Source organism: Talpa occidentalis, unplaced genomic scaffold (assembly GCF_014898055.3).
Source record: "Talpa occidentalis isolate TD23 unplaced genomic scaffold, MPIMG_talOcc4v2.1 talOcc4.3, whole genome shotgun sequence".
Taxonomy (NCBI): Eukaryota; Metazoa; Chordata; class Mammalia; order Eulipotyphla; family Talpidae; genus Talpa; species Talpa occidentalis.
The window spans coordinates 127,426,982-127,447,346 of NW_023603184.1; the positions used below are offsets into that span (position 1 = coordinate 127,426,982).

General features: G+C 45.8%; 1 protein-coding gene across 4 annotated transcripts in view; it reads left to right on the top strand.

Moving 5' to 3' along the window:
• NRP2 (neuropilin 2) overlaps positions 1-20,365 on the top strand; it is a 117,029-nt gene that overhangs the window by 27,392 nt on the left and 69,272 nt on the right. For all 4 annotated transcript variants that reach the window (XM_037523901.2, XM_037523902.2, XM_054700018.1 and 1 more), the window contains exons 3-7: positions 6,151-6,332; positions 12,269-12,499; positions 13,529-13,684; positions 15,455-15,624; positions 17,442-17,597. In XM_037523901.2, coding sequence (XP_037379798.1) covers positions 6,151-6,332; positions 12,269-12,499; positions 13,529-13,684; positions 15,455-15,624; positions 17,442-17,597 — 895 coding nt within the window. The remainder of the gene's footprint in view (positions 1-6,150; positions 6,333-12,268; positions 12,500-13,528; positions 13,685-15,454; positions 15,625-17,441; positions 17,598-20,365) is intronic.

Below are 20,365 nucleotides of genomic sequence, written 5' to 3' on the forward strand. Positions count from 1 at the left end.
GTGACTGCTAAACCCAAGAAGCAGGGACCTGGCCTCGGGCCTGAAATGACCAGGCACATCAGCAGCTGGACCTTCCCTGCAGCCTCTTTACGTCTCAGGCAGCTTCTTCATTGGGAAGCTGTACATGACAGTGTTGTTTTTCCTCCTATTTTCACTGCAGGTTTTAATGTAAGGATTAATAAGACACTGTTTGTAGATGTCTTTGAGCTCCCTGGAAGAAAGGCACTCCAGGAGGTGATAAATTCTCTGGCCTGGATAATCTACTCATGAAATATGGAACTTTGAATGTGTGAGAAAAATCTCAAATCACTTTGACAGCATTTTAATTATAGTTGATTTGTTTGCCGCTAATAGTGAAAATGCTGTCAGCATGATTTGAGATGTTTCTTCCACTCAAAATGTTATATTTCGTGTTTTTGAGTCACAAGGCAACATTTTAGTTTCCAGATACAACCAGAATAGCTCAGGGAATGTGTTGGGCACAAAGGCAAAGAGTATAAAACAGACCAAACACATCGGCTCCATGGACAGCGTCTGGGCATAGGGCCTTCTGAACAAGTCCCTCATTCTGTGATTCACTCAACAAACGTTAGAGAGCCCTCCTATGTGTCAACCGTCAGCAAAGGTTATAAATCAGTCCTGAAAAGGTGAAGCCCCTGCCCTTATGGTGTCGACTATCCAGTGCAGGAGACAGATTCTAAATAAATAAAAAAGTATATTGATTATAAACTAGTCAACAAGTATATTGATAATGATGATACTGTACAGATTATGATGATAGCTGTAAAGTCAATACATAGATGGCGCCTAGAGAATAAGGGCATGCTATTTGAAATGGGTGATCAAGGAAGGCCTCTCGGAGGAGGTGGCATTTGCAGTTAGACATAAAGAATGGGAAGGTGGGGTCCTTCCTGGTGACCTAGGGGTTAAGTCTCAGTGCTATCACCGCAACAGCCTAAGTTCAATCCCCGGACAGGAAGCTGACCCACATGGCACAGCAGACCTCTTCTGTTTTACCCTCTGCTGCCCTTAGCTGTGTATTTCCGTAGATCCTCCTGTTCTGTTTGTTCCCCACTCTGTCTCTGGTGAATCCTCTCACCCTCCTGCACCTTGGCCTACACCTGAGTTCTTCTATGCATTGGGGAAAAAAAAAAAAAAGAATGGGAAGGTACCAGTCATGGAAAAAGCTAACAAAGGGTATTGCAAGTAAAAGGAAAACACGTGCAAAGGCCTAGAGACTATAGAGTTTGCCATGGACAAATGTGATGTCTTTAGCATCTTAGGATACAGGTGGCATGGAAGGAGGCATTGCCCGGTCAGGCAAGGTTAAGGCGTCAGGACTTGTGTGGACACAGGTGCTCTCGTGTGTTGGGCAAGATCCATTAGTAGGGGCACAGCATTCTCGGAGCACCTCAGGGCTGTCCACAGGATACAGAAATCCCTTCACAAGCTGCATGAAGGCTAGATTTTATCCTGCCCTGCGAGAAGGGTCTGGGCACAGGGATCTTCCAGCACAGACTGGGTTGGTTCTCTCAGCCTCTGAGGCCCTGCTGGGAAGTGTCAAACTCAGAGTCATGGAAACTAGAAAGTCTTTTCATGTTTGCCTGGTGATGAGCGAAAATGATGAGACTGTTGCTTTTTCATATCTCTCCCGTGGACTTTTAAAATTAATTCCACCGTCAAGATTCCCATGCCCGAAATGTGGGTTTGGGGGGAGAAATTAAGACTTTGAAGTCGAAAAAGAAAGTCCAGAAAGTGTTCTCTAGACAAATGCTCACCATGCAGATGTTGGTATCTGTGAGGAGAAAAGTAAAAAGGCACTCAGGAACTGGTTTAGAGAGAGAGAAGGAAAAAAAAACAAAAACAAAACAAGAACAAGGGGTGAGGCTGGCTACTGCAGTTCAGAAGACTAAATAAATAAATAAAATAATAAAAGGTCGTGCTGAAGCTTTGAAAAGAATTTTTTCATTTGAGGGAGATTATGAATAATGAAATGCAAACATAATAGTTACTATGTTTGTGAGCTGGTTTTGTTTCTTTCTGGAAAATGAATAAATGCCTCCTATACAGAGTGGCGTTTCAGGTTATCAGACTCAACTGTTGTTGGGGTGAGGCCTATGTGTGTACCCTAGAATTCCTTACCAAACAAAGGCTGGATATTAGATGCTAGATGCAAATCAATATTTATTCCAAAGCCACAAACTTGCTAATCCTCCACAAGCTCTTCACAAATGAACCCGACAACACTGAAACAGCTAAAGAGATTTACTCCAGCTGTAGCAAATTCCTAATAATAAAAAATTTCCCCAAATGAGTCAGTCACACAGGAGGTAAATGAGACATTCTCTGTGAAGTCAGCATGCCATTTGGAGTGTGCCCTTTATACAAAGAAGCCCAGCCTGGTGGTTAACTGGGGCTGGTCCACAGGGCAGAACCCAGACACTGGAAACAGAGGGAATTCTATCCACCAAATTCTAATTTCTGGGTTACTTTTCCCTCAGGCAAACCTGACAGGAAAATTCCTTTTTTCCAAGAAGTTCCAATAAGGATGCTTATTTGCTTCACAAAAGGATTCACCAGAGGGGTCCTTTAAATAACCAGCTCAGAGAGAAAATTTATACTATAATTGATTTATGTGAACCCTTTTCAAAAATGCATCCCTTCGCATATGTCACAACATATCTGTAGTTGGCACTGTAGCAAAAAAGGGTTGAGGGCAGTATATCCATTGAGTAAGTTGAGGCATGTTAAGAGAGTGGAGCATTTGTTGGGGAGCTCTGCTAAGTAGCTGATTCTGTTAACCCCTAAATGACTATATGCAAGTGGAGACCGCTAGATAAAACCCTCCCACTTTTGATGAATAAGCCAGTCCATGACTTGTCTTTGTTTTTCCTGAAGAAATTGGCAACATAAAGACTGGCACTATCTGGTGGTCTTTAAAGAACCAATTTTTTGAAGGTATCTGTTGAGTGGGGGTTCTCTGCTATCCCTTAAAATGTGTCTTGTTTAGTCCTCAGTGTAAGTCTGTGAGATGGATGATGACGGTGGTAATATTTACTTTTTCATCTGCTAAATGAGAGCTGGGTTATTTTTCTCAGCTCTTCTACTTTGAAAAAAATACTAATGGAAGCTGCTATATGTTACATTTTCTTGACTTCTCAAAAAATGCAGCTTTATCGTAAACTATCCAGATAATTAAAGAGAACAAAATAAAAATTATCATTTATCTACTACCTATAAATTGTACCACTGCTAACTAGTATATAGTCTTTAAAACTTTTTCTGTATGTTTATGCCAAGAAACATATATATTCTTACATTTGTATTTTTATATATGCACAAATAAATGCATATACATGTATATATTTCAAAACATACTGAAAAAAAAAAACCTACCTTTTTTCCAACCTAACAGTGAGTCATGGACATTTCTCCATAACAAAAAAAAAATAGAAAACTACAGCATTATTTACTATAGTATCAGAATATTCCATTTTACAAATATACCAAAATTGATTTATTCTCCCTCTATTTTTATTTAGTCATGATGCTATTTATAAACAAAGCATCTTTTCACTTTTTATATGCTTTTTTATGTATGTGCACAAATATGCAGATACATCTTTGCACAATTGTCTGACTTAGTTTCCTAGGAACATTCTTAGTAGTAGCATTGCTGGATTAAAAGGTATGCGTAGGCCTCCCTGGTGGCCAAGTGTCAAGTCTCAATGCTCCCACTTTGAGGGCCTAAGATCATAGGCCAGGGAGCTAACCCACACGGCACAGCAGACCTCCTGTCTCGCCTGTTCTGTTCCCTACTCTGGTGAATCCTCTTACCTCCCTGTACTGCTGGCCTATACCCCAGCTCTTCTATGCAAAAACAAATAAATATTTAAAAAAAAAAATTATGCATACCTTAACATTTGTCATATTTTTGCCAAGGTGCCTTCAAAATATTTGAATGCATGTACATTCCTGTTTTTATCTCTCACCTCTACACCCTGGCTCTGTCACCTAGAGAAAGTTGCTTCTGTGCTATGGCCCAGCCTCTTCATCTAAAATGGGTGTGAGAATAGTGAGTCACAATGAACATTTGTGAAGCACACACAACTACTGGGTGTGTACTGACACTTCACATATAGATTATGTTGGCCATTTACATCTCAAGCAATCCTAGGAGAAACTTTCTAAAATCTGGACTTACACTTTTCCCCATTTCTGGGGCTCAAAAAGTTAAGTAACTTGCCTTTGGGGACCCAGCTAATTAAGGCTGATCTGGGATCCAAACCCATTTCTGCTCCTTCCAAGGTTGGGGTGACTCTCAGCCCAGGGCCGTGCATTCTCAACTGGGGGTGAACTGGATGAGTCATGCTAGTGCACACAGGCAGCATGTTTCACCAGCTCCGCTCGTGCTGGGAGGGCATCCCAGCAACTCAGTGGAGAGTTCCTGTTCAAGGATGCTTACTTCAGCCTAGAAACAGCAAGAAGGGGTTTTCCAGAAGGTTTGGGGAATTTCCTTTGAGAAGAAACTTAAGTGTCTTTTCACTTTTGTTTTGGAAGTGAAGAAGCATGTTTTCAAAGTCAGCACCATCTCCCACACTGAAATCACAGATGGAAACAGATCCCCCACCCCCACTGCCTTTCTCAATCTGTGGCCATCTCTCGGAGCTCCTGGGGGGACCCTGCTATCCCGGCTTCTCCAGACTTTAACCAGCTTCTGCAGTTCTTTTGAATGCAGAATGCAAGCCCTCTGGAGTCTAAGAATAAACTAATTCTGACCCACTCCTTCTACCTTCCTTCGTGGGCCTATTTATTGGGCAGTGGCTGAGCAATCTTAAATATGGCTCCCAGGAGCTGCAGTAAGGTCTCAGTCACTGGGACCCAACAGGCCACTTTTGCATGCAGCAACTCTCATGGACCCCTCCTGGGTGGCAGGAGCCAGCAGGCACGTTCCAGGGAGTGTAGGGTTTCCAGAGCCTCTCTTTACCTGACAGAAAGAGATTTCTTACTTGTTGTTTTAACAGGTTGGTACAAAATAAATACACAGATTGTTAGGGGGAGATGGTTTTCAGTAAATAATGGTATAGTGGCCAGCAATTTGCAGGGAGCTGGTGGAGAAGATGTTTCCCACCTCAGTGGTGTGACAGGAGAATTACCTGGCTGAGGAGAGCGCACAGACAGGGCTTGGTGAGGTGGCCAGGGCATGCTGAGGCTGAAAATGTCTGCCCAGATAAATGACATATTAGATGTGCACCAGCCCATGAACCCAGCCTGGGGTGTCTTTGAGGTGTGTCCTCCCACCCCAGGCCAGTTTGACTGCTTGAAATGAGCTCAGGCCTGCGTGTGGGGACAGACTGCTCTGCCTTTTGCAGAAGCTAATAGTTCTGTGCTCAGAGCTTCCTTGTCCCTGGGGATTCACCCTCTACTTTTGGCGAAAGATTTTTATTGCCTTATCTAAGATGATGCTGATTCCTTTTTAAAACATGTTGTTGACTAGATGCTGATGATGTGAACTTCACAGAGTCATCTCAGAGAGGGAGGTGACCCATAGTTTGGGAACTGTTGTCACTAACAAAGAAGAGAAGGAGGCGGTCACTGAGGAGAAAACTGAAAGGGGGTGGAGAGGACCGGAAATAAAGCTCTCCGAAACATCTCCAGTGTGCCTGGCTCAAGGCCTAGCGTCTTACACGTATTTTTTCATTCCCTCTCCAGTCCCACCTTCTCAAGTGGATATTCATAGCCTCACCTTACAGATGAAAAATTGATGCTCAAAGGGGTTAAGTAACTTGCAGTGACACTGAGCTTAGAGGAAAAAAGTGAGATTCAGTGAGACCATAATGGAAATAAAAATGGTGCTACAGAAAGAAAAAATGTTCATTTTGAGGTATCTGATAGAATAACACTACTGCTCTTATGTGAGCAAGAGATAATGTGGCCGTGCACCGAGATGGTCCTCTCTGTGGCCTTAAAACAATGCAACTTCCTAGACTTACAATCGCCGGTCCATACATGCAGACTTAAGTGCCTTTTTTTTTTAATCAATCTGAAGCACCTGAACGTCTATAAAGGCGTGGGGAGCGTGTGCACTGGATAGAAACAACAGTCTTTTTGTGATCTTTTCACATATGTGCCCCTTCATCCGTCTTCTAGGTATGATTTCATTGAGATTCGGGATGGAGACAGTGAATCTGCAGACCTCCTGGGAAAGCACTGTGGGAACATCGCCCCACCCACCATCATTTCCTCAGGCTCGGTGCTTTACATCAAGTTCACCTCTGACTACGCCCGACAGGGGGCAGGCTTTTCCCTGCGCTATGAGATCTTCAAGACAGGTGAGTATGGTCCTGGTGGAGGTGGGAGCTGGACATGTAGGGAGAATGGGACTGGGCCTTCGGTGTCTGGCCTGGGGTGCTGTGTAAGGCTATGTACTCGTAGACGGAGCCGGCTGGGTGGAGAAAGTGGTGAGGATGTTCAGCCTAAGCAAGGTGAGAACCTGGAGACATCTCAAGATGAAAGCCAGTTTGTAGTTTATCATTAACTGGAGAGGGTGAGTTGTGGGCAAAGTGCTGGGTGCTGCATCAAATGGGTAGACAAGCTTTGTGGCACCCAAAAAGCAGAGGCACCGAATTTAAAAAAAAAAAAAAAAAGCAAGAAACAAAAAGCTCTTAGAAAGGAATTGATTTTTGTGTGTTTTTTAAAAATCACAGTAATCTTCATGGGAAAACAAAACAAAACATCCAATTACTTCCTGTTTTAATGTCCTTTTTGGAATTACATAGATTGGAAGTACTTAATCTTTTCAGTGTTTATAGTCTTTAAAGATCTTACTATGACCCCTCCTTCAAATGGAGTCATGCAGTAACTTTTAAATTCAAATAAGCGCCCCTTTTGATTGCTATTACCACTTCAACCCATTGCAGTCCCATTTCCTAAATGCTGATCAAGTTGTCCCCCTGAAAAGCAATAAATATATAGCTGAATAAAAGAGGCTGAAAGTGAGCTGACTGCGTGCTCCCTTTGGGGGCCCTTAGATTACTTTGACCCTGAGCATCCAGGGCAGTGCTTCTGTCCATAACAGGGTAGGGCACCTACACTCCAGCGCTCCAAGCGAACCATCCTTCCTTCCCATGTGTGAACTCATTATCCTTTAAAAAAAAAAAAGATTTATTTATTTATGCATATAAGAACTGGGGTACAGGCCAGAGGTGCCGGGGCTGGACGGGGGTGGGGGGGGGTGGGGGGGGCGAGAGGATCCACCAGAGACAGAGTGGGGAACAGAACAGGCAGACTGACTGAAACACACTGCTGAGGGGAGCAGCGGTGAGACAGGTGAGGTCTGCTGCGCCATGTGGGTGAGATCCCTGGCCGCAGGGATCAAACTTGTGCTGCACAGATAGCTTCATAGTGCTGAAGCTTAACCCCTTGTGTCATCAGAGAGGCCCCTGAACTCATTATCTTAGGGAAGCTTATCCTCCAATTGTCTCCTCACCCCCCTACTCGCTCCCTGTCCCAGAGGCTCCCACCCCATTATGGGTGGCTCCCCTCTCCAGCAGCCTAAGTTACAGCTCCTGGATGGTGTCTGGTGAAAAGGGAAGCCGTCAGCCTTGTCATCAAGAGGCCCAGGCCCGGCGCCTGTTGAGTTCAGTGTGAGGGGAACTATTCATATATATTTTCTTTTTCACTAAACAATTTTTGAAAGGAAGTGGTAGCTGCTGAAAGCACTTTTTATATCCACTCTGTCTAAATATTTGTCAGATTTGTCTGCCTGAGAACAAGAACGTAGAATCTGACCGAGGGAACGTGGAGCCACAGCGGGAGCTCTGTCACCAGGGACACACGCCCCCAGCAGGTTCACCTCCTGCAGCCTCCACAGTCCTGACAGTGATGTCACAGGGACTCAGCCTGTGAGTCCAGTGGCACAGGGCTGCATGGGGCTGCCACATGTCTTGATCCCTGTTCCCCGGGGTCCTGTCCGAGATTGCATCATCCTTTGCCGGGGCGCAGTGGGAGAGAAAAAAGAGAAAGGAATAAACCAGGGTGTTTGCCCTCTTCAGTGGAGATGAGAAGTGTGTAAGCCCGCAGCCCATAACACATGCACAGTAGTTGTTTGGTGAATATCTGTAAATTGAAAGGAAAATGATCATTTGAGGCAGAGTTAGTGCTTAGTAAAGTATGATGAATATGCTTCGATTATGAAAATGAGGGCACAAGCTGAGGATTGGGAAGTCTGTTAGATTGCAAGGTACCCAGTGCTGAAGCCATCACTCAGCTCCACTGTGCTGTGGGAAAGGAAAACAGCCCTGAGGCAGGACTTCCGAGGCAGCTGGCCATGGGAAGGCAAAAGGGTGGGCAGCAGCAGTGAAGCTCATCTCTGTTTCATGACTCCTGACTTAATAGTTCACAAAGCATGATACTGCATTCTCCAGAAAGCCTGAAAAAGTGAATGCTAACTATCCATCATGCATATCTGAAGGGATGATATTAAAAGATAAAACATACAAGGGGTTATCATAACTCAGCATCACTGTGTTGAGGACAGGCTGACGTAGGGTGTCCATGAGGCAGCAAGTCTGTGGACTGCCTCAAAGCAACAGTGCACAACAGTACACAACTTGGTGCACAACTGCCAGTCAAGGAAGGTGCCTTGCCATGGAGACCTGGGCAGCCTACTTTATGGACTGGGATGGCCTACAGCAGTACGAAAAGAGGAGTGGCGTGCCACCGAGACAGCCCCACCATGAACAGCCCTGCTTCTGGGGAATCTAAGAAAAAAGATGAGAGCTCAGTGAACTTATTGGGGCCATGCCCACCCCAAAGAGCAAGTCCCCAGCATGTGAGTCAGCCCTATATCAAACACAGACATCTGTGCGGGTGCAGAATTCAAAACTGAGAAGTTCAGGAAGAAGTGCGTTCTTCCAGGTGCCTTGTCCTGCTCCCACATTTCCATTGTCAGAGTCCTGGGAGAAAATACACAAAGTTGACGTTATCCACAGAACATGAAAGAAATGCATGAACATGCTGAAGAAATCCAAACAAACACAGCTATGTTTGCTAGTGAGATTCATAAAGAGAAAGAAAGGAGAACTGTAAACACAGATACACAAATAACCATGTGAAGGCTCTGGAAACCTTTGACAGCACGCTGCCCCGCTAGGCTCGGCTGCAGAATTCTACAGACAGACATAAAGCCACCATAGGGGGACCGACAGGGATGTGGCCGGAGTGGGAGTTTCATGTCTGCCCTAAATGAAGCGATTTATGAAAGAGTCTGTGTATTACCAGACTGTCCATATATAAACGGGTAAACCGAAACACCCAAACTTAAAAGATCTCAAATCATCAAATCAGAAGCAGAACAAAAAAAGAATTTTAAAATAACTTTAAAAGTAACCTTGGAACTGAATCACTAGAAAATGTATTGGGCTTTTTGTTTGTTTGTTTGTTTGTTTGTTTGTTTGAAGCTCCTTTGACCAAAGTTCCGGGTGTCAGTGACATTTCAGAAACTGAAATCTTTGCAGTCATTCGCAGAGAAAACCTGGAGTGCCTCTACTCCCAGTTCTTGAATTTAGTCACCGTATCTGCCTTTAGTGGTCAGGCCAAACTGAGCTTTGGATCAGTCTACCATGTTTTAAGTAGCTTTATCCCTGCAGATTCTTTTTTCCACTTGTGGAGTTACTATAAAATTTACTGTGGAAAAACAGAGTTTTTTATACCAGAGTCCTTTGGTATGAAATCATCCACTGCAGCTGAAGTCCCCCAGCATCTATGGACAAACTTAGCACCGAGTGAACTCGAGTACTTGTTCACAGAACCACTTTTTAAACTTTAATCCTTTTAACACCTTGCAGAAAAGGATTTTAGATTTGGTAGCTCTCTGCAAAAAGTCAACTTTGTCCCAAGATGTCACCCTTTTCTGAGGCCTCTTCCCCAGTGTTTGATACTCAACTGCATGCGTTCTGACACAGCGACACTGATCCAAATGATAAGATAGCACCATTAAAGATGAGTGTGCGGTTCTAGTAGGTTTAATTTGCTGCATAAAAACTGTTTCTCTGGCTCATTCAAAATAAACCAGAGGGTATACCCATTTATAAGAGACATACACATTTCTGTTTATTTATTTATTGGCATGTGGGATTGAAAAGTTCTCTCCTGTCAAATGCTCCTTAGGAGTTCAGCACCCTAGAAACAGTGATCCTCAAGAATCTCACATTCTCCAAGTCTCTCCTGGGTTCCCTAGCTGTCCATTGTGAAAGCACCTGTCCCCCAGGAATGGAGGGACCAAAGAAAGATTCCACCATACATTCCCCATCCCCAGGGGGTGGGGATTCTCCTTGCCTTTGGAGGCAATGACAATAGAACAAACTCTCCCCGAGGGAATGTCAGGAAGCAAGTTGTGAAAGGAGTTAATTTCCTCTGGCTAAGTGACTCACATGAATAAGGCTGCACCGCTGCCATAAACCCTAGCCTTTTCAAAATTCCTCTTGGCCCCCTGAAGACCAGCCTGCTGGCTTGGCTTTGCCAACCTGCCTCAATTCGTGCCATTGAGGAGGCCCTCAGGAGCTGGGAGCCGGAAGAGGCTGTCCCAGCTCTCCCTCCCAGGCCTGGCTGCCCATGTGGCCCAAGCCATGATGGAGTACAGAGCCCCAAAAATGTGGCACTTGGAGATTCCTCTGAATCCATGAAAAGGTTAGCCTCACCCCCAGGTGTCCCGGGTGCTTACCCCCTGCCTGGGTGCAGTACAGAGAAGAGGGCAGGCGGTGATGGATGGGTGGATAAGGATACTGGAATTTCCTGTCTGGTGCTAAAGAAAGTTACAACCTCCCCTCCCCCACGTATTTGCATGGCACCTTTTCCAACTCAGACTTTTGGCGCTTTCCACAAAGCCATCATCAATAAAGAGACTCGCGGAGGGGCGGGCTGCAGGAGCTGCGGATAAAGACATCGCTGCGGGCTAAGATCAGCGTATTGACATCACACAGTTTTATTTCAGCGGGATCCCCAGAGAACACTTCCTGCCAGTAAACACCTGGTTTATCGAGTATTTCTGTGTTTTTTCTTCATGCTTAGAGTGCCTATTATCCTCCTCATAAATCCGGCTACCTTTTTTTAATTTTAAAATCGGAACTAGCAAAATCGATTCTAATTGTCCAGCATTTACATGAGCCCTGTTAACTTGCATCACCGCTGGCTGGGGGCTTGGCCCAGGGTCTGGGCTGCGGTGCCCTGGGGACGGCTCCGGGGCTGCCCTGGCTGATGATGGCCCTTTGACTTTGATTTCACCTAGAGGCATAGGGAATAAGGCAACTGTCATCCTCTCTCAAGCTCGGGCTGCTCCCCATGCCTGCGCCAGGATGCCAATGTTTAGGGCATTTCACAAGGACCTTTCGTGGGTCGTAAGAAAGCAGACACAAGAGCTTAGGAGAAAACCAGGGCCATCGCCACCACAAAGGAACCAGAAGCCTTCCAAATGTCAATACACTGCCGCATTTTTCCAAACTTGCTGCTGGAGCTGCCTTTAGCATCCTGAAGCCCTGCTGTGATCCACCCGCTACAAACGTTGATTGTTAATTGTCTGGCCACTACAGAGCAGCTCATTTTAATATAGTCATGACATGAATGAGACCCATGCTCCCCTTTGCCCCTCCCCTGAGGCACCTTGGATCTTGGAGGGAGAAGGGGGCACTGAGTTGGCTGTGGTACAATAGGGGCTAGTGTTGAGGTCAGCAATAAATAAGGAGTAACATTGTTTCCCTGCTGGCAATCAGCAAGCCTTCCTTAAGGATTGAAATAACTTACATTTCTGGAGCAAGCAGCTGAGTAATTGAGAAAGAAGACTCTGTTCTTTTCAAGAGAATCTTTCTCTCTCTTTCTCTCTCTCTCTCTCTCTCTCTCTCTCTCTCTCTCTCTCTCTCTCTCTCTCTCTCTCTTTCTCCTCCCTCCCTCCCTCCCTCTCAGCCCATCCTCCTTCTATCTCACACACACTTCTTTCTAAAGGCCCCCCTCCCGATTTCTCAATTGCTGCTCTTACTCCAATGCATACAGCAAACCAGCTTGCCTCCCTAATTTCGGCCCTAAAGAGGGACTGGCTTAAGGGCTTGAATGTGGGTGTGAAAGTATGTTGCTTCAAGGGCCACTCCAGTGGAAACAAAACCCTTGTGAGTTGGGGGATTTGGGCGCAAATATTTAAATAACCCATGAAACAGAGGCAGCCAAGAACGCCATCCTTTTCTACTTTGTTGATGCTCCAGTTGTCTTTTACATACAGGCTCCGAAGACTGTTCAAAAAACTTCACGAGCCCCAACGGGACCATCGAATCCCCCGGGTTTCCCGAGAAGTACCCACACAACTTGGACTGCACCTTTACCATCCTGGCCAAACCCAAGATGGAGATTGTTCTGCAGTTCCTGACCTTTGACCTGGAGCACGACCCTTTGCAGGTGGGAGAGGGAGACTGCAAATACGATTGGCTGGACATCTGGGATGGCATTCCAAACGGTGAGTGATGTCACTAGCATCACTGGTGCCTGTAAATTGCTTTAGTAACAATAAAAACAGAGACCAAAGACTTCAAAGTTCTTTAGGATTCACATATTACCCCCAATGACTTTCACTCCTTATCCTTCACTGAGGATGATTTCAGGGAAATTGTTGAAAGGCAGATTCCTTTTTAAGAGATATTTCCTTGGAGAAAAATAAAGAACAGTGAGTAAATAGTTGGATAAGGATGAGGAAACCTATAGGTAATGCTCTCTTCTGCTCCAGGTTGTCAGGATTGCCATAGAAAATGACTCAGTAACCACCCTCTATGCCCAAATAGGAGTAAAGAGACAAATCCTCTAGATTTAAATCCTGCTCTGCTGTTAGCAAGTCTGCAACCTTGGGCCAGTTACTTAAACAGCTGCTGTCATTATTATGATGATGATGATGATGATGATGATGTTATTATTCTAAATGTGGTCATACTTGTCAAAACAGTTCAAACAGTTAATCACCCAAAACAGAACGGAAGCTGTCCTTCAGGTGGAGACCAGCATAGATCTTAGATATGGTCACTATTGGCAAAGAAACCAATCTTTCACTTTTGTACTCAAAGTATTTTCCAATGGAAGGAAGACTTGATGGCTAAGCATTTTCGTTTTCTGAGAAAAGCATATGATTTAGTTAGAAAGCTCGGATGTGAGTCCCAGCTCTGTTGCCTAGCCTGTGAAAAAGGAGAAGTCCTGTGAGCTCTCCTAGCCTCAGTTTCTCCTGTAGAATTACAGACATTGTAACACCAGAACTTCGGCCCAACCTCCCAGGGCTGCAGGAACAGAATGGGGCCAGCTCAGTGAAAGTATCTTCCAATGTGCAGGAAAATATTAGACATTGTTCTTAGACCATTTCATGGGGTTTTCTTTTATGCTAAGGCATACAAAGTGATGCTCTTTTGAGTGACTTGCAGTTGTGGGGAGGAAGTATGTATGTATATTAAAACCTGAGTTTGACGTTTATTTCTTCTGACCTCTTTTTCTCCGGCACGTCCAGTTGGCCCCCTGATTGGCAAGTACTGTGGGACCAAAACCCCCTCTGAACTCCGTTCCTCTACGGGGATCCTCTCTCTGACCTTTCACACAGACATGGCGGTGGCCAAGGATGGCTTCTCTGCACGCTACTACCTGGTCCACCAGGAGCCGCTAGAGAGTGAGTTGGCTGGTTGGGAGCTTGACCTGTTCTCACTGGGTTTGGGGTGTACAGTGAAAAGAGGGTGACCTCTGAGAGGAGATGGGAAGTCTACAGAATGTGCAGAGCCATCCAAGTTCAAGGAATGGGAGCTGCATCCTCTTGCCAGGGAGAGATTAATGAAAATACAACTGTGCCGGGTACTCGTTTCATTATATGAAAAAAGAAGTATGTGTACCAAGAATTAGTGGTTCCCAGAGAAAATCATAGGACTGTCTTTGGCCTCAGTTTTCTCATGTATGAATGGCCTCTTAGTTGGGATATCTGTAAGGAAACCTGCAGTGATGTTCTATTCTAAATCAACATTTATTGAGTCTGGAGCCTTCCTCCAAGCCTCAGTGGCCATTGTTTCAAAGCTGAGCAATTTTAAACCTCTCTCCTTTCTCTCTCTCTCTCTACACACACACACACACACACACACACACCATTTACTATATATGCACACATGTATGTGCATACACACATGTATATGTGTGTAATATATGTGTTTCATGGGGCTTGGGTGTGTGTGTGTGTGTGTGTGTGTGTGTGTGTGTATGTTTTTGATGTTGAACATCTCTGGCCCTGCATAGAATTTCCATCACTAGACTGGTACATTGCTTGGATATTTTGATGTGGATTTGTACCTCACACTTCCAATAAATACAATATGTGAGCTTGTCTCATGCAGCTCTGGCTCCAGCTATCATGGAACCTGCTGGCCAGGCTGTCGGTCTCTTGCCCTGAGCTACATCTTCAGATCAGCTCTTATTGGACATGTGCTGCTATTTTTACTTAGAAACCCAAATGATAACTTTAAGGATGAAAAAAACACTTAAAGATGATTAGAGCCAGGGACATCCTGCTGTGGTTGGAGCCAGTTTGCCACACGGACACAATGGTCTAGCCTGCCAGCCAGCCACTGGGGTTTGCTTTTTTTTTTTTTTTTTTTTAATCAAAGAGCTCATGAAGATTGAGTGACAAGAAAACAGTATAGCAAATTGCACCAGGTCCTGCCAGTGCAGTCATGGAGCAAAAAACAGGTTTGAGGCCTGAAAGTGATTGCTGGTCCTTACCAGACACACGCACACACAAATATTGACCAGTGTCCGTGGTATCCCTGGGAAGGACAGCAATTAAACTGATGGCACAAGGCCAGAATAAGTGACTTCTGGGTCTATTTGCCCAGACAGGTGGTGCAGGGGAATAGAGAGTGACATGCATGTGCTCAAGAGGTCTCCCAAAGACAGGTATTTATTGCTTTGTAATGTCTGTCTTCTGTGCCAGAACTCATGAGACAGTTGAGTGAAAGAAAGAAAGAAGCAAAAGTGCCTCCTGGGTGTTTATTAATAAGGCAGGCTTCCCAAGGTGTAGCAGCCCACCCAGATTGCCACAAGTCTCTCAAACATTTACCTTTATTTCAATAATAGTGCATCTGGCATCCATGAGCATCCGTAGCCTGCAGCACTAACAGTTCTAGTGCTTTAGATTGTATTTTTAATTTGTATGATGACTTTTATTTATCCACAGCCTGATTTCTTTTAGGTCCAATTTAGTTTCTTTCAGACCCAGAGGGGTTGTCAAGCTCTATGCCTTGACGTAGTTGTTTTTAAAATGTGCGTGTATAATTAGTTCTTTAAGATGAAGGTGTGCCTGCAAGGACTTGTCCCTAGAAGGGAGCAATGTTTGGGGGATTCCAGGGCTTTACGTTTGAAAAACCTAACTCTTCCCTTGACCATCTTCATTTCCCAGACTTTCAATGCAACGTCCCTCTGGGAATGGAGTCTGGCCGGATTGCTAATGAACAGATCAGTGCTTCCTCTACCTACTCTGATGAAAGGTGGACCCCTCAACAAAGCCGGCTCCATGGTGATGACAATGGCTGGACACCCAACTTGGATTCCAGCAAGGAGTATCTCCAGGTACTTACTCACTACGAGAATGTACAGAATATGCAGCAAGTTTTGGTGGGTAAGAAGGTTGGCTCCTCATCCAGAGTGGACAGAGGACACAAGGAAAATAAACACAGCAGACTTTACAATTCCATACATTACTCACTGCAAACAGACATGTGCCAGGCAGAAATAGACTGTGCCAGGCACTGTGCTAGGTGCTGGGATAAAAGAATGAGTAGTGTGGACACTGCCCCTTGCCCTTGTGAAGATTACCAGCTTACAGAAGTTGCTTGGCTAGCATGCTGTTTGCCCTGTCACTGTAGATATTCAAGGAACATTCTATAAACAGTTCCAGATCTTCCTCATTCTTGGCACAGGGAGGCATCAGAGACTTTGGGGGGGTGGGCAGGCTTGTTGAGTTGCTGGCTGAGCATGGCAGCTTCTCATGATCTTTGCTATTTGGAGGGAGCCCTGCCAGGAAGGTTTTGCGCATAGCGATCAGAAGAACACATGGGGAAATGTCACCACCAGGAATGAAACTCTAGTTGCCCAGATGCTCTGCAGCATCTTTTTAAACTATTGTTTCTTTTCCTTCTGAAAAAAACTTCCAGCTCATGGTGAGTAATCATCTCTTGCACTCCACACTGGTCTGTTTGTCCTCCCCAGGGAAGAGCAAGCTGCTAGCCCCATGGAGAGCACCAAATGATTTTATGACACATGGCAGACAGTCTTGTCCTATCTTGACAGTCTTGTCCTATCTTGACAAGCTGTCCTATCTCTGAGGCAGTGTGGTGACCTGTGCTCTGAGAAACATGCTGCAGAGCAGGCCAGAAAGGGAGAGGGACCACTTAGAAACTTCTAGGGTTCCACAGAGGTTCTAACAGCACAACCTGAAGGCTATTTGTGGATCTCTACTCTGCCTCTCTCCAAATCCTTTTCCTCCTGCAAAGCCACGAGAAAGTTCTTCATCAAAGTCATATATCCATTGATTATCCTCCTTATTTTTGATCCTTAGTCATTTTTTTTTGCTCTCCACCTGTATCTCTTATGCATACAGCCCCACATACTAATTTTGAATGCTCAATACATCTTAAGTAGCCAATAACTGCTTGCTGAATACAGTTGTGCCAGTGTGTGCTGACTAAATTTTGATCACATGGAGATTGCCATAAAAAAGCATGGTGGCCAGCAAAGGAATGACATCCAGCAATTTTCAAATGGGTTCAGTGTTGTCGGAGGGGAGGTGCCTGAAAAGGTTGGCCATCCCCTCCTTGTAGAGCAAAAGGTCAAGACTCAGTGCATAAGCCTAATTGCTTGGGCAGACTTTGCATGCCCTCTGACCCCGGAGTGACCTTAGCCACTAAATACACAATGGAGTGAGGGGCTGAGGAGAGGGAAGACAGCCATAAGCTGAGACTTTTGCAAGTAGGGCATCATAAGTGAATTGGATTGAACTGGACTGGATTGGAGTGGAGTGGATTTAGCTATTGTTCCTTTAACATAGCATTTGCTTTCATGAGCCAAGGCGGCCTGTAGATTAGACAGAAGGGGTCATAGCTCTAAATGCGGAAGGATTCCTTTAAGATTAACTTAATACTGTCCATTCAGATTGAAAAGAAAAACAATAAAGTTACGATTCCAAAGGTGTCCAAATTAGTGTCAAATAAGTTGAGTTTAACTGTCCAGTGGTATTGCAAACCAATAGGCTCGCCTGGGCATCTGAGTGCATCTCAGACACAGGTTGTGAGCCAAGCATTACAATGTGCTCTTTGGGGAAAAAGCAAGACGCTGTCGGGTCGGTGTGGGAGTCACTGGCCCTTTCCTTTCCCACCTCTCTTCCCCAGGTGGACCTGCGCTTCCTGACTATCCTCACGGCCATCGCGACGCAGGGAGCAATATCCAGGGAAACCCAGAATGGCTACTATGTCAAATCCTACAAGCTGGAAGTCAGCACCAATGGCGAAGACTGGATGGTGTACCGACATGGCAAAAACCACAAGGTAAGCGCCTTCCCTGCCTGAAAGGCATGTGGGGACGGTGCAGGAGGAATGGGGGAGAAGAAGCTTCAAGTCGATCCCTCCTAGGGGACGAAGCTGTTCAGCGAGTCTCTAATAATTGATGGAGGCACGAAGACACTGGCCCTGAAAATACTCTTCCTTATGCGAAAGTGATTGGAAAACAACATTTTTTTCCACCAGCCCCACTACTGTTGCATCTTGCAGAGCAGAGGGAGGGAGAGCTCGCAGAGCGCTCTCTGACTGCAAATGAAGGAGAAAATGTGTTCCCAGCCCGGGTCTCCCCATCCAGGATTCATTGAGCATTTATGGCCTGAGTCCCTTCCACATGCTGGGTTAACAATCACAAAACCACATGAAACTGCAGTTCAGGAGTTACTGAGGTCTGGAAATGAAAGGGCACAAATCCTGCGAGGGAATCACAATGTCCCGAAGAAGAAAGAGGACAATAAATAATGAGGAGAAATTCAGTTTGTCAGGGATGGGATCTGAACTGGCAATCATGCTTGGCAGTGAGGCATTGAATTTTCTCGGCTGGTGCCTTCAGTGTCGGTGGCTCCCAGAGGTGTGTCTGTGTGGCTGATGTGGGGCTTTTGTTGTACATGTGGATGGATGTCTGGCACTCGGCTCTCCTCAGACACATGGCGTTCTGGCAGTGGGCAGGCCTGCAGCTGGCGCTGCGCTGGTTGTGGGGTACCTCAGTTATGGGAGCTTGGCAACCAACCAGTGGTCTCACCTGGCCTGGGGGACCTCTGCTCGTGAGGGTGGGCTCTCGGGTATGAGAGGACAGCCATGTCCTGGGGATTCCTGGAGATGCTCCTCCTTTGTGGGAGGGAGCTGGGGATGGAGAAAAGGATCTCTCCTTCAGTGCTGTAACTCCACCAGGTCCCTGGTCTGCCAGAGTGTGAATTACCAAATGGGACATGTGGCCAAATGTAGAAACGTCAGAGGTCTTTTCCCAGTGGCGTCTCCTCAGCTCCTGTCCTGTCCCAGGGCAGCTTGTTCTTAACTGGTGCCGCTGGAAATCTTGGACTGAGAAAATCCTGAAGTATGTTTCACCCAGGAAACATGAGTTTTCAAAGGAGAGTTTTATTTTATTAAAATCACCATAGTAACGTGGCACATTCATGTGAAAATCGTGGCTTCTGAGTATTCCCAGGTATCACACACAACTTCCCCCATTCAGCATATAGAGAAAGTGGGGTACTTAGCTATTGAAAGACTTCTTTGCCTAATGGATGAGGAAACACAACTTTGCTTGGCTCAGGAAGAATTGCCAAACATTACTTGGGAATGGCAATCGGGGAGTGGCAAGCCTCAGCTGGCATCAGGTGCTGGGGGTGCTATGGACTGAGACCTCATGCCACCCCACTCCCTTTCCACTCATGCCTTCTCTCTGCACCCACCCTTTTCAGTAGGAAGCTGCTGGAACCCAAAAGCTTAGCCAGGCAAGTGAGGGCCTGGGTAGGGGTGGGTGCTGGGGGAGGAGGAGGAACTTTACCTGATCGCCTCCTGGTCCAGGCTCAATGACTAAGCAGCGCTAGCAGAGGGATCCTGTAGCATAAGCTGATTTTAAAAGCACACAGATGGACCAGGATGCTATTTAAAACACCATTTGTAGGAAATCTGCTTTTGGAAATACCTTAGCACTGCACATTTTGATAGAATACTGTCCTCCCTGGCTTTAGCCCTGGTATCCGTTCTGCAGGGAAGATATCCCTGAGAATTAAATTTTGCATTCTGGACTCCTTTAGAATCTTTCTTCCCAACTTTTTCATAGCAGACACCTCATTCTCTTTTTTCCTTCCTTTCTTTTAACTCCCCTTCTCACCCTTGGCTAAATGCTCTCCCTCCCCAGCAGCCAAGGGGTAATTTGGTTTTGGTTTTGTTGTTGATGTCCTTTTAAAAAAGTTTTCGTGAATAGCCCTGTCCACATAAAGGATGTTGGGGCAGAGGGAGAGCCTTTCTTTCCTGATTAGAAATTCATCCTTTGAAATTTAGAAGGAGGCAAGAGAATAAAGCCTGCTAATTAGACATTGCCCTCTCCCCAAACTCCCTGTCCCACCACAGGTGTGGCAGGGGATAGGGGCGACCAGCCCAGTTCTCCCCTCCAACGGTGAGATCTGCTGCTCCTTCATTAGCAGATCTAGCTCCCAGATGTCTGTATTTAATGTGCAGATTCTGCACCACTCATGGTGCGTCAGCGCAGCTCTCTGGGCTGTGCGGGTTGAAATAGTTGAGTGAACCATGCCAAATAGATTTGTCAAGTCTGCTGCAGTTTGATTTGATGCACGAAGGGGAGGCAGGTTGAGGAGGGGACTTGGGGGCTGTGCGGGGAGAGGCTCCAGCTACCCCGGGTGCTACCAATGAGTTTCTCTTTGTAGCCGCTGGATGGTGGGCACCGTGCCAAGCTAACTGGTGCTAAGTGGTAGGCTTGAAAGTGAAATTCAGACGGCAGGACCGTGAGCAGAGCAACACAGGGATGCAGGCAGCAGCCTGCTCTGCTCTGTGTTATAGCAGGGGGTTTACAGAGGACCCCCGGGAACACAGTGAGGGAAGAGGGGATGGGAGCAGAAATGTGGGAACTTGATTTCAATTCCCTGGTCACTGTCAACACCAATGCAGTGTACCAAAGACCAGGGAGCTGGGGAGATTGGAGAAAAACAAGATTAATGAGAGCTCAGGGTGGTGGGGGGATGGCTGTGCTATTTCCTTGCAAAACATTTTTTACAATTTGGACCCAGCCTGGGCTG